The sequence below is a fragment of the Morone saxatilis genome, unplaced genomic scaffold, assembly GCF_004916995.1.
Source record: "Morone saxatilis isolate NCDOM2014 unplaced genomic scaffold, NCSU_SB_2.0 Contig17, whole genome shotgun sequence".
Classification (NCBI taxonomy): domain Eukaryota; kingdom Metazoa; phylum Chordata; class Actinopteri; family Moronidae; genus Morone; species Morone saxatilis.
The window spans coordinates 10024576-10038845 of record NW_023339729.1 but is presented as its reverse complement, the minus strand read 5'-3'; the positions used below and the strand labels follow the sequence as shown (position 1 = coordinate 10038845).

At 39.0% G+C, this 14270-nt stretch overlaps 1 protein-coding gene across 2 annotated transcripts in view; it reads left to right on the top strand.

The window, feature by feature from the left end:
- Positions 1–13041, top strand: part of micu3a (mitochondrial calcium uptake family, member 3a) — a 28029-nt gene extending 14988 nt beyond the window's left edge. Inside the window, exons 9-14 of one of the 2 annotated variants that reach the window (XM_035660994.1) lie at positions 1512–1607; positions 8321–8415; positions 8548–8719; positions 9851–9959; positions 10089–10246; positions 11581–13041. In XM_035660994.1, coding sequence (XP_035516887.1) covers positions 1512–1607; positions 8321–8415; positions 8548–8719; positions 9851–9959; positions 10089–10246; positions 11581–11679 — 729 coding nt within the window. In that variant the 3' untranslated portion in view covers positions 11680–13041. The remainder of the gene's footprint in view (positions 1–1511; positions 1608–8320; positions 8416–8547; positions 8720–9850; positions 9960–10088; positions 10247–11580) is intronic. The other variant, XM_035660995.1, reaches the window with a different exon arrangement.
- The last annotated feature ends 1229 nt before the right edge of the window (positions 13042–14270 follow it).

Sequence of the window (14270 nt, the reverse complement as noted above, 5' to 3'; positions counted from 1 at the left end):
AGATATCTTGTTTAAGGACACATGCTGTTTGTTTGGGCAGTGTGTTGTGTGTGTGTGTGTTCTTGTTGATGTTACCGAGTTTGGTTAATGCTAAGAGAGAGCAGGAGATTTTTTATTGAAAGAGGCCAAGGCTGCAGACAGAAAGTTGCTTCTATTGTGTGAGCACATTCACATTTACATGATAAAGAAAGCTAACAGGTTACATATGTCTGCCGAGTAGTATGGCATCCACAATTAAACTGATTAAACAAATCAATCAAGAGAAGGATTTATTTTATTACATACAATGAAGACTAACTTGTTCAACATAGTAATTCAATATTTGAGATTTAGTTTAGTTTAGTACACATTCAACACTTAAATGCCTTCAATTATTTGCCCCTAATTTCCCCTTGAGATACAATGATAACCACTGTAGAGGTTGGCCCACCCTGAGTGGTAATGAATGTTTTCTAATGGAGATAGAGTAGTGTAGCAAGAATTGTACTATTCAATAACTGTAGCCTACCAGCCACTAGTCTCTATTCACACTATGAGCTTTCCCCCTCTCTCTCTCTCTCCTTCCTCTCTCCGGCTCTCTCACAGGCACACCAACACCACACACGCGAGCGAGCGAGCTCTGGTCCGTGTCCAGCTGTTTGATGGATACCTGCCATTGTCCACTCCGTGAGAGGTCTAGCACGAGCGTCAGGGTCATGTTAAAATGGCTGCTGCTGCATTCTCCCTGGAGAGAGAGACGAGGTGGGTGGTCAGGAGCTCAGCGCCATGGTTGACTTTAATGAAGGCAGAATACACTCTAACAGGACCAGCTATCTTTTGTGGCGTTTAGGACAGCACATATGTTCCTAAATAATCCTTATTTTTATGTTCACCAAAAGCACTAGAAGACATTAGATATTATATTTGTCTTTTGCTTTATCTGTGATGTACACGTTTTAAAATCTGACCCTTCCTCCCTTCATTCCTGTTGTGTTTGACACTAATGTGTTTTTATGCTTGGTGCTTATTACAGTGGATGGGGTGAATTTATAGTTATATAGTTAGTTATATATAGTTATAGTTAAATCAAACATTACAAATGGATATTACCACTGTAAATTGTATTGATGACAGAACATGATTTCATTTAAATGTTGTTTCTCCCTGGTTATATTAGCTATTTCTTTCTTCTAATAAACAAGCAATGTAGGGTCAGCAAATAATTTAGTGTTTACTATTTGTTTTCTCTGATTTGGCAAAACAGAATGGATGAGGTTTCCTTTAGAAGGTAGATCCATGAATGTCAGAAGCCAGGTCAGCATTATCTTGTTTAAGTATTTACTATTTATGAATGCTGTATGTGACACTGCCCATAAATATGCAGTATATTTACTCTAAAACAAGAAAATTGACTTCATGTATGTGTATATTGAGAATTGATAGAGAATTGATTAATGAAGGCTGAAGTTTACTTCCTGAAGTGGTTAAGTTGGAGGTGAACTGACCCTGGCCCTGCTTGACCGCTCCTACAGGTGCTAAAAAAAGACAGTCAGGAGTTTGTGGCGCGGAGTTACTGGGACGTTCTGAGGCGAGGTGCCAGTCAAGTCCTCTTTTCTGACCTGGCGGAGGTACACAGACCTAACTGTCCTCTGTCCCTACATCCCTCCATTTTTCATCCTTCACTCGTCCTTCACAGTTCACTGTAGTTAGTGTTGATCCTCCAACTAGCCCCACAGATTCAGAATGATGTATTCAAGCTTAGCCAGAATAACACCAGATTTTCAGATTTTTCAGTTTTATCCTCCAAAATAAAAGCATTACTTGTGAGTGAGCAAATAGGTGTTTGCCCTTAATGTTTGACTTCTTAAGAAATCATGCTTAGCTAACCTTTATATGGACCAAGATATTTTGTCGGCCAAAAGAGAAGTAAGAACTAAAACTATTTGTCAGTATAGGGTTATTGTACAATAATACAATGTTATGATCACCCTTACTCTTTTATTCTGGTTTGGCTTGATACTGACAATTTACATACAGTAGACTGCATTGCAATTTTTCTTTTTTCCTTTCTTCCCTAAAAATGTATATAACATTATATTTAGATCACTTAATATCTGCCATACTTGTATCTCACTTATATCTTTATGGTACAGAAACTAGTGTCAATCCATTCCTCCATTCCCTTTCTGCATGTGAAATCATTTCTGTTTGGATGAGCTCTACAAGATTCCTCGCACTGTCCATCGGACTGATCTCTTCGAAAACTGAGAGAGTTGTAGGAAAATCTTTCTTGGGATAACTCGAGGCTCCTCCAAATGTTTGAAATGTCTTCTCCATTTCATTATGTCACACCCTATTCCTGATGAACAAATATGATAAGGAGTTTTTTCTTCATATTTGTTCCTATTGATTATTGTTTCTAAATAATATAATATATTGTACTGATGTGACAATATTGATCAAATAATGCTAGTTAGATGATATTGTACTGTCCGTATTCTAATAACCTGTTGTGTTTCTCACCTGCCTTCTGTCATTTGGTCTCTTCATTATGCTTTTCTATGTGTATCTGTGCCTTGTTATCTGTGCTGTGTTGTGGCTAGTGTTTTAGCTTCGGTGTGAAATCATTCTCAATTTACACCACAACATGTTTAATGACACTGGTATAATGATAACAAGGCTGACTGCAGAGCACATACAAAAAAACATGCTCATTATAGCACCACACACTTATACTGAGGCACATTGAATTTCTTTAATTCTAAGTACAGTAGTCTTTCGCTTCTGTACTTTAAATTACAGTAGTATATACATTGAGGCAATAATGTAAAATGCATCACTCACTTCAGCAATTAAGATCAAATGGTGACCTGAACTGCGGGTGGCTAGCAGGTAATACCTCCAAACAACCCCTTAAAAGCTTCTACTTTCTACTAAGATTAGACATTTTAAATGTTGTTTATCACCTGTAATTTCAGACAGAATTAATAGAAGTATTCAGCCATGCAAGCAACTCTGTGAGGTTGTACGTCAGCATAGCAGCTAACATGCTCACAATGATAATGCTAATATGCTGATATTCATCAGATCATTCACATTCACTATCTTAGTGTGTACAGTTGAGGCTGATGGCAATGCCATTAAGCCAAAGTGTTGCACAAATTGAAATGTTCAACTGATGATGGCGATAGATGTAAAGTAAATTTCATGACAGTCCATCCAATAATTGCAAAGACATTTCACTAGAAAGGAAATGTAAACCTCGTAGTGGAGGAATGGTCAGAGGATCACCACAGTTGGTAGGATTTATCCTCTGGGGATCATGAAAATTTCATTGCAATCCATTTAACAGTTGTTGAGATATTTTAGTCTGGACAAGTGGTGGACTGATCAACCAACAGGCTGACATCCTTATAGCCACGGCGTTAGCTTAAAAACAGACAAACAGGACTAAAATCAAAACATGAGGCGCCTCTGTAGCTTACCTGGTAGCAGCCTGAGTCAATTCCAGCCTGGGGCTGTCTGCTGTCATAAGTTAATAAAATCCAAGCATTTTTACACAGGTAAAAATGATGCTCATCTGTATAATCTCACATTTTGGCAAATTTTTCATTGGCTTGTTTGTGTGCAAGTCAAATAGTCTTTCTGATGCATCTAACACAAAGTAAATATGCTAGTAATGATTAATAACAGCTAACAGTGCTAGCAGGCTAGCTTCCTAATGACAGGCTATGTGCTGTGGTGGCAGCGGAAGCTGAGGTGGAGGTAATGACAGTGGAGCATAATGGGACTGACCTAGTATTTACACCAAGCAGCCTTTCATCTGCTGGGACGTCAGACGGACAGAACAGACGAATCAGACAGGGGGGGGGATGGGGGGAGGGAAATAAAAGGAAGAAAAACAGGTACATTAAAAGTGTGAGGGATTAAAAAAAGTTATAAGATGAAGTAAAATGAACAAAAAGTGAGACATGGGTTCACAATAAAAAAAAGCGATACATTAAAGAGAAGAGGAAACGTTGGAATTGTAACAAATCTGTAACCAGATCAGATAAGTTGAAAACCTGAGGGTGAAAAGGAGGCAAGAGATACAATCTGAGAGACAACAAACAGGTGAGAGAGGCCCCAAGAAGATGACACAGGTCAGCAGAGAGAACAAATGTTCAGGAACAAAGTGGGTGGGAAGAAAAGAAGTTCGGGAAGCACATTAAGGGGAAAAGAAAGAAGCAGGTTGTATTTAGAGAAAGATGTGTTTACTCAACAGATTAGTCACCATTATACCTCTTTGCCTTTGTCTGGAGAAGGAGGGACTGACTGACAGGCTGAGAAGGAGGGAAGGAAGGAAAGCGCGAATCACCTCTATGTCAGGTGAAGGAGGTACTGACGGGTAGTATGAGGAGAAAGGAAATCAGAGTAATCAGAGCAGGGGCAGGGTAAGAGGGAACAAAGTGATAGGAGAGGGAAAGAAAGAGAGAGAAGATGGGAGATAAAGTTAGGAGGGGGAAAGGCGACCAGGTCGTGGGAAGGGAAGGGGAGGGTTAGCTGTTTGTACCCTGGAAGGTGTGACTGACTGACAGTCTGACTGACTTGACTGAGGGCCGACAATGAGCTCTTGCTCCGAGGTATTACTCACAGATAGGGAGGATGAGGAAGACCGTTTAGTGTTTACATCAGTAATTACTGTTTTTACCTTCAGCTTCATGATCAAAGTCTGTTAAAGCTCTCACACACAGAGAAGGACAAATAGACACACACATACACCAGGTGTTGGCTCGTGCCTTGTGGGCGTGGTAACCATTACGTCTTTACGAGGGTGATGAGCTCACACTGGTGCTGCCACACTTCCAGGAATTAGTGTTATTCTTATTATTATTAGTGCATTACGTCTACCAGAGTTTAGACTTATATGGCGTCTTAAAGGGGCTGATATTAATACCAATATTTTTATTCAACCTTCTGATATGCTGACAGTTTCTTACATGAGCTTCAAATTTGACCTAAAAACACAACACTGACAAAGTCTTTTGAGTGAGTTTTTTTTAGATTAGACATCTGATATAAAATAAGTAATAATAAGTAATGGTCATTTACTATTATCAAAACAATCAATAACTCTGGTAAGGAAGAAACCTCTATCATGTTAGATGTTGCCAGTACTGACCAATGTCAAACCGTTATCAGATGCCAAGTCATAAAATGATAATGATTAAAGCTACACTTATTCATATTTTTTATAATAACAAAGGAGCACATCACTATCAACTCTTCAGTTTTATTTGCCTTGCTTTCAGCAGGAGGCAGCTGTTTTCACTGAAGAATCTCCGATAAACCCACTGTACACTGTCCAGCACCAAACCGCAGACACACAGCAGCTAACTGATGTACACAGGGGAGCATTTAGCAGCTAACAAGAGCATCTGTTTCCCATAGGAGTTTCTGGAGAACAAAACAGCTAAAAAGAGAGGGAATATTGGTGGCTGCACACAACAACTCAAATGTACCGTATGTTAACACGTTCACCATAACACCTTTATAAGGTGATAATGTATCAATGTTGCGTTTATAGTTAATTTTGCTGCACTCAAATGGCCAAAAAATACTTCATTCAGCTTATATATAATAACATATTAATATTGATAAAAGTTAATTAATATTGGATGTATAATAATAATTAAAAAGTAGTTTTTGTGGAGAATACAACAGTTGGTCTATAGTGTGCAGATGAACAGATGAACTGGTTCTATACAGTATTTGATTTCATACATTTGCCATAGTGTATATCAAAATATCATTATTTATTTATCTGTCTCTTGTTTTCATGTTCCTATCACTGGGAGAGCAAAACAAACAGTTTGAGATTATGAAAAGAATGAGAGGGATATGGATAAAGAAGGGAAGAGAGGCAGAGGCACACCACCTGGATGCTGTCTGGAAGTATGAACAGCCCATGTGTCATAAAGACACGGTAATGCGTCAGTTATAAGATAAAAGAGCGAAAGTATTTTTGTCTTCATTTTTGTCCTGTTTGTCCGTAATCAGAGGCTTTTTGAAAAGACCCTCAAATAAGTGAGACACGTGAAAAAAGACACTGGAATGATAAGTCTGTAATTGTTTCAGTTTGTCTGTGTTTATATGAAGTACTGGAAGACTAGACTGCCAAGTGAATCAGAAACAGACTAAATGTTGGGAGTCACACTAATGCTGGTGGTCCTAAAACAGCGTTTACTTTTAATGTTTGTTTCCCAGAAGACATTTTTATCCTGTGAATTACTGACCTGCATCCATTACACATTTTGTTTGGAATTTGGTTAGTGCCTTAACCTACTGCATCTCAGCGTAGAGAATATTATTATAATGCAAAACTCAGACCCACAGTTTGATTTGGCTAACTGCTTTGAATGCTTACATAATAGATTTTGCCAGTTGAGTTTTGTTTACTAATCATGGGGAAGGTATGATCAACAAGTTAGGAAAGAACAACATTTTTCTGCTTCATGAATTTATTTTTATTTATCACAACATGTATCTCTATACCAGATGGTTTCACCCCTTCTGGCCCCTAACAAGTATTCACATGAAACAGTCAAAGAATCACTGTTGGCATGCAGAGCTCAGTGTATAGAAATAAGGGCCTGAGTGTATTAAAGGTGGACGCACTTCTCTATCATATAATTTACCTTTACAAACTAATGAACTTATTTGCTTATTGATAAAATGAATAGACATCTCATGTCACAACAAACAACACAACAACTGCACCGGCAACATCTGTCACAGATGTGAATCTGTGTAGTTTGCCAACTTGAACATCTTTTTTTATTTTTGTAAACCTGTTTCATCTTGTTTGACATTTGCTTCTTATCCCACATTGGATTTTAGGATTTTACTCTTGAGGTAGAACTAAGAATGGCATCGTGGTGATGATTATAATGATGATGATGATGATGATGATGATGATGGAAATGGCATAAATGCTCTTCCTCCTTAGAAGGACATGAGATTCCACCCAATCTGATGTCTGCATATACCTCAGCATGGCCATGAATTGGAAAGGGGGTTTGGCTGGGTGGGACATGGCAGGGAGAGAGACTAAAGATGGGCTTTGGACATCCTCTCTTTCTGCACTGACGCTGGCTGACAGTCACCTTTTTCTGAGCTTAGATTTGTTAGCGAACGCAAACATGTGAAATACACACTCAAGCACACTTTTCTTGAAGGCTGTGTCACCTTGTTTTGGTTAGGGATTAAACAATTGTTAACCAACCGATTATAGCATGAGCAAACAAACATCCCAAAGCCCGTTGAATGGGTTTCAAATGACCAGGATTCAGTAAATGTTCAATTTCAGACTGTGGAGGGAGGACAGAGGGGCAAAGGTAGGAGTAAAAGTAGGAAAGAAAGATACGAAAATAAATAAATATTGCATATATGACACTATGATTCTCGTTCGTTGACGGAAAAAGGTGGAAATGGCTCACATTCTCTGCATTTGTGCTAATTTGGTTTTGTTTCCGTGCTGCTGTTTGTGGTTTGAGGTTCCGTGTGGGTGTGTCAATGTGGCATTTGCAGAGAAGTGCATGAGATGTGGTGGCTTTAATGTCCGTGTCTGTTTGGCAGCTTAGTGTTATGTATTTGTCTGTCTTGCCTTGTCTGAGTTGTTCTTCAAAATCTTGTCTCTTTCTGTTCTTGTCTTCCTGGTCAACACTTGGTCCTCCTTCCTACATTCTTGCTGAGCCCCGTCCACACCCTCCCTCCCCCGGATCAGTGAATATTTGCATGACTCTGTTTTTCATTGTGTCTCTGTATCTTTATGTGTGCTTCTACCTGAACACTACTTGTGTCTTCACCAGACCAGTATGGGTCTGTGTTTCATGCTGCTACAGCAACACTCGTCGCCGGTCTAGGCAGCATGGAAGAAAATATCTCCGTACCTCTCATTCTATTTCCTGACTTTGACTGCTAAATGAAAATGGATGGATCATTTTTTCTGCACAAACTAAGTGTTTGAGAGTGAAATGTACTGAATCTGCCTGTTATTTATCAAATCGATACTTTTCCCATTTAAGAGGTTTATCTGGTTTAACATAAACGTTATGGCTGCCTAGACTGGTATGTTTGATGTCATGATGGCTGCTGACTGTCTGTCTGAGCTGATTTGTACAGTTTGACGTTGCTCATCTGGCACACGTTCTGCACACGTGCGGCGGAAACCTGCTTCCTGCTAGCCATGTTGGTTTGAAGATGGACTCGTCCTGCCCACTGCTTCTCCTCCAACCACATTGCTTCATGTTTATTAATTAGTCACTCATTAATCCTCTCTCTTATTCCTGATGATTTGTAGCGAGCAGATGAGAGTATCACCATCGACACCACCCTACTGGTCCATTTCTTTGGGAAGAAAGGGAAGGCAGAGCTTACATTCGATGACTTCTACAGGTACAAAAATGCTATAAACAATATTAAAGGACCGGTGTGTAGGATTTAGTGACATCTAGTGGCATCTCAACTAGTAACATGCTTGTTTGATAAATCTCCTTCTCCTTCTTTTGCTTCCTTGCTGCTTTTCAGGTTTATGGATAACCTTCAAACAGAGGTTTTGGAAATTGAGTTTCTGACCTACTCTAAAGGGATGACCACCATCAGTGAAGAAGACTTTGCCAAAATCCTGCTGCGCTTCACCAACGTGGAGAACATCAGCGCCTACCTGGAGAATGTCCGTCAGTGTATACCTGACGAGAAGGTACACGCACGCAGTTCTTTACTAAGAGAGGAACGCACGGCAAACCAAACGCTGTGCAATAGACACAAAATACACAAACTCTATCTCATCCTATTTGTGTGTGGATGGTGCTGTTCAATATGATACCATTTTTCTTCAGTTAATGAAAGTAAAAATATTGGGAAAATACAAAAGAGCTGCAGAAAAGCCAAAAGGTGATAGTTAAGTGTGAAGTAGGTAGGACTTTGGATTGTTTATTTATCTTTATGTAACACCGGATACCTTTCCTTTTTCTATCTGTTTAATTTCTTCTTCCTGCTTTATGGGCGCTCCCGCCTTCCAGCCGTCTAGAGCATCCATAATTTCCCACCCCTGTCTCTGCCTGAGGCTGTTGTGGCTTTCCACACTTCAGCGCTCCACTGCACACACACACACACACACACGACTGCACTTCCACCTGTCCACCTACATCTATCTATCTATCTATCTATTAGCATGTCGTTCTTATGCAACCCAACTCTATTTCTGTCCCTTCCTTCTTTCCTTTTCATGCGTGGAAGAAGCAGGAGGTTGGTCTCTGCCTTGTACAGTACACAACCTGCAGTTATAATCTGTCAGTCTGTCCTCCCTTAGTTAGTTTGCCATCTTCTTTGTTTATCCATATCAGGGATGTCTAGGTTGAGATACACGGCTGCCTAGTTCTTTTTGTATATGTGTTTTTTAATCTGCATCTTTTCCTGTGCACCTGCAAAGACTGCATTTCTTTTGTCTCCGTTTATAGATTTTTTATTAATCTAACTGTAGGTTTGATCTTGGTTCACAACAAAAAGCATGTGGTGGTTACAGCTACTTGTTGAATGGCTTAAGCATTATTACTGTATGCTGCTACTTTGGGGTTATGAAACACTGCACTGTTGAAATGCTACATATCATGAACACACAATCCTGTCATTAATGATCTTTTATGTCATTAATGGGACTATTTCAAGGAATATTTGAGTTACTGATTGATAGTATGAGTTGCTTTTTCTAAGTTTTTATTGGTCAAGGTCCGATTGAATGGCAGTATGTGCAGAAACACTCTCTGCTCACCTTGTTCTGGGCTGGTTAGATTTTTATTGCTTCACATGTGTTTTTTTTCTGGTATTTCAGGGAATCACATTTGATGAGTTCAGATCCTTCTTCCAGTTTCTGAACAACCTCGAGGACTTTGCCATTGCCATGCAGATGTACAATTTTGCGTCTCGCTCCATTGGACAAGGTAGGAGGACAGCGGCGGCAGCTGGGGCCACAGGCACTGAGGGTCTTACACACACAGATAGTGTGTTTTTCCTTCTAACTCGGTGTGCAACAAGATCATCAATACTGTTTTCACTCTCTCTCCTACCAGACGAGTTTGCAAGAGCGGTGTATGTGGCCACTGGGCTGAAGCTGACACGTCACCTTGTACACACCATCTTCAAGATCTTTGACGTAGATCATGACGACCAGCTCTCCTATAAGGAGTTCATCGGTATAATGAAGGACCGTCTGCACAGGGGAGCCAGGGTGAGGAACTGAAAGATTATTAGAAAGCTGGTTCAAACCAATGTGATCCAGTTAAAGAACTCTATAACAGCTAGACCGGCCTGCTCTTTAAAAGCTTGTTTTGATTTATTGTAAACAACAAAGGCTGTCCTTCTGCCACTGCAAACAACTCAAGTAAGCCAAAATCCACACAAGATATAATATCAAATGTAAAGTAACATCTGCAAAGACTAGATAGAATAGAATCCATACGTTATATTTAAATATATAAGGCTGATAAAAGATCTCAAATAAAATTTCAGTGAATAGAGATGAAAAAAATCTAAATGTAAATTAAATCTGCTGGTAAAAACTTCCATGAGTTACTTGCAGTTTAATCACCTTGAGCGGGTTCACAGTGTTGTTTCAAAGAGGGATACTGCCATCTAGTGGTGTATTCTGGTACAACACAACAGCACAGAGTCTTATTTACAGACACAAGATGTCAGGTTGATGTCAAGCTTAAAATGTGCCTGATATGCCACAACCCTCACTAACATTGCACAACAGTGAACCTTCTGTACTTGTTGAATCATTCTAGTTATGGTCGTATGGCTGTCCTGCCCTCACAGTCCTGGCATATTAACAGTGTTCTCTCTCTCTTTCTCTCCACCTCTCCTGGCTTTGCTTGCATCCTCATTCTCCTCTCTTTCTGCCACACTCACCTGTCATCCCAACCTCTCCTATGTTACAACACTCATACTTTCTTCTTTCCCATCCATCACCACTATTCTATCTTGTGTCTGTTGTCATGCCTGCCTCCCTGTGTTTCCTTCCGTCTTTTCGTTTTTTTCTCTGCCATGATGTCTATCTACTGACCTCTCAGGGCTATAAATCTGTGGAGCGTGCCACCTCTTTTAAATCCTGTCTGAAGAAGGAGCTAGCAAGCAGATAAGTACCACCAACAACTTATTTTTTATATCTAGAGTTTGAGTCGTTTTCTGAAAACATATTAATCTGGAAATGAGCCACAATAATTCTCCTCACCTTTCCTCTGTGACTTTTAACCATTTGACCTGGAATATGACTTTTATCAAAAGCACCAGTGCTTGGTTAAATGCTCTTTCAATTCCCAGCATTGAATGTAGCCTCTGATCTTCTACATGTAATATAAAGGTAAAACAATAGTGGGGGGCAATAGCAAGGGGCACAATGACTTTAAACTTCTCTAGTGCAATGCATTACAGCATGGGTAAACCTGAGTTAGGTCAGGTGACCGTTACCTGATAATTACTTTTTTCACTTTAATGCCAAGTCTCTCTTCTGACTTCTGGCTCTCAACATGACTGTGCCTCCCTTTTCTCTGTGTTTACCAGATGAAGGGCCGACACTACACCTCCTTCTCCAATTGTGTTCGCTCTGGGGCCAGAAGACAAGTGCACCAGCTCTGGAGGAGGTACAAGGAGAAGCCGTAGAGGACGGGAGAGAAGGAAGAAAGAAGTCTGGTGATGGAATAAATTGAATTTAGCTCTGACTTTTAAAGTCAGTAGTCTGACTTAACAGCATTGTATTTTTTGAGGGCAGATCTCCAATGGACCTTCAAAACAGACAACTACAAGCATGGCCATACACAGATGACTGGCGCTCTGTATGCTGATAATGAGCAACATCATTCCTTTTTGGGTTCCTGTTTTCCCAGTCATTGTGATCTGATGTCAGTCATCCCAAGTACGTTTTACAGAGTATTAAAACAACAGAATTATACTAAAATATGACTGTAGTGTCAAAGCATGACTCCTCCCTAACAGTCAGTACTAACTAACTAATCATTATTTCTGTTTTGGATAAATCGGCATTTTTTTTAAATTAAGCTATAAATAATGTTATTGTGACCAGTCTGAAAATGCAAAGTACTAATTTTATAACAATATTATATACATATAACTAAGCAAGTGAACATTTTTGAAGTTCTTCCAACCAACCAGTACTTTCACTTAATGAATGACATTATCGATTACTCATTAGAAATATAATATATGCTTGTTTTTTCCTTTTTGCTGCACTACAGTGTAACTGAAAGAGCACAACAAACACTACAAAGGAACACTACAGTTTTAGAATTAAAGGAAGGCTTTGTGAATGTTTTGTCCTCACATCATTTTAAATCATTTCAGTCTTTTTTCACTTAATTTTAGTTTGATCTCATTTCGCCATTATAGTTGTTGCTTTTTATTGCACCGAGAGAGCACGTAAACACTATTACTACAGTTAGAAAAGCTTTATTATCCTAATATTACTATGGCACTAGACAATGGAAGAGATTTCTTTTTTTGTAATTTCAATATTTGACATCACTGAATCCTAAATGTTTTAACCTTTGTGTTAGTCTTAGTTGCATGTATGGCATATATACAGTTTGTTTATAAAGGACATAGATATCCACATAGGTGCCTTCTACCCATTCCTTATCTCATCTGAAAAATGTCACACAGGAAATCACTTTTCCAGCAAATAATTCAGCACCATGTAGCTTTTAATAACAACAGAACTTAAAAGATGTACTGTATGATTCATTGACCATTCTTGTAATGTAATGTCGTAATATATTTTTAATTGAATATTTGCACATCTTGGGGTGAAATAAGGAATATATTTTGAATATATTGAAATGAAGGGAAAAGTCTATATGTGTAAGAAATTACAGGTTTTTTTTTCATAGTTAGTTTCCATAGAAGTTATTTCTCATAATATGAATGATCTCCATCGTGTTATCAATAATGGATGTTTGTCACATCAGTGGACCTGGTGAATGAATTTTCATGCATGAATAAACTATTTTAAGAGGACAGCGTGGTATTCACTGAGCATGCGCAATGAGACTTTCCGCAAAGACTTTTTTCATTGACAGAAAGGGACCACTTAAGTTAAGTTATAGTAAGTTTTTTGGTTTAATGTTGGTCCTAATGAGACACCAAGACGAAGCTGCTGGCTGTGAGGCATTTGAAGCACTAACGTCAACTTACTGGATAGTAAAGTGAAAGGGATATCGGTGCTAGCTAATTATCACCAGTTTTTCCAGCTTAATTTTCACAAGTTTGTTCATTATAATGTGTGTTTGATTAAGTTTATCTGTAACGTTAGTTTATAGAGCTTTAGAAGTGTAAAAACTAACGTAACCCTAATCCCTCTTGCCGTCGGTGGTTACAGGGACACACCTGGAAGAGACCGTCCACTTTTCTACTTAACTCACTGATATGTTGGTATAACGTTAAGTTGTCATTAGTTAGGAAGGCCAATGTAAATTGTAAACATACCACACAGTGGATAATTTAAAAGAATACTCGTAAAAGCTGACCCCTCGTCAAGGAAATGTTATCTAAAGTTAACCTTAATGAAATGCTGCCCTCATGTGTCGTAACGTAACAACTGCTCATTAAACGGCAGCAGTAAAGACGTTCCCGTTATGTTACGTGAAATGAACACAGGGTTTGTACGATATTCACCGTACCAAGACATTATCTGTAGTTAGACCACAAATGCGTGTTTGTTGTCGTTACAATTATTTAAGTTGATGCTCCGGAAACCCTCAAAACAAAACGGGTCTGTCGTTAGTGTTGTAAACGGAACCGTACTGTTGTGCCATGTTCCTGGCCGGAGCATTATTAACGCTGCATCGTTCAGCATGTATCTCGTAAAAACGGTTTGAAACTAAATTTAATAACTCTTAATACTTAACACGTGGTCCCTTTTGGATTATTAGTAATTGTCCGAGCAGCCCGGTCTGTTGTCATGGTTTTGAGTCGTACAAAAACGTAAGAAAATCAGTAAAATGAAATCAGATTCACGGACGTAACGTTATGTGACTCAAACCGCAAAGCATTGTGGGTACTAAGAAGTTGAACTCTAACATTAAATCAACAGCTCTACTGTCGATTTACACTAAATTTGTGTTATTATGACTTTGGTACGGTTAGACTGTGTTGACATGTGATTATTTGGTCGTTTTGGTAATTTTGCCACCGCACCGTCAGTGAGAACAGTAGTCCTGTGAATGACCTGCTGTGTT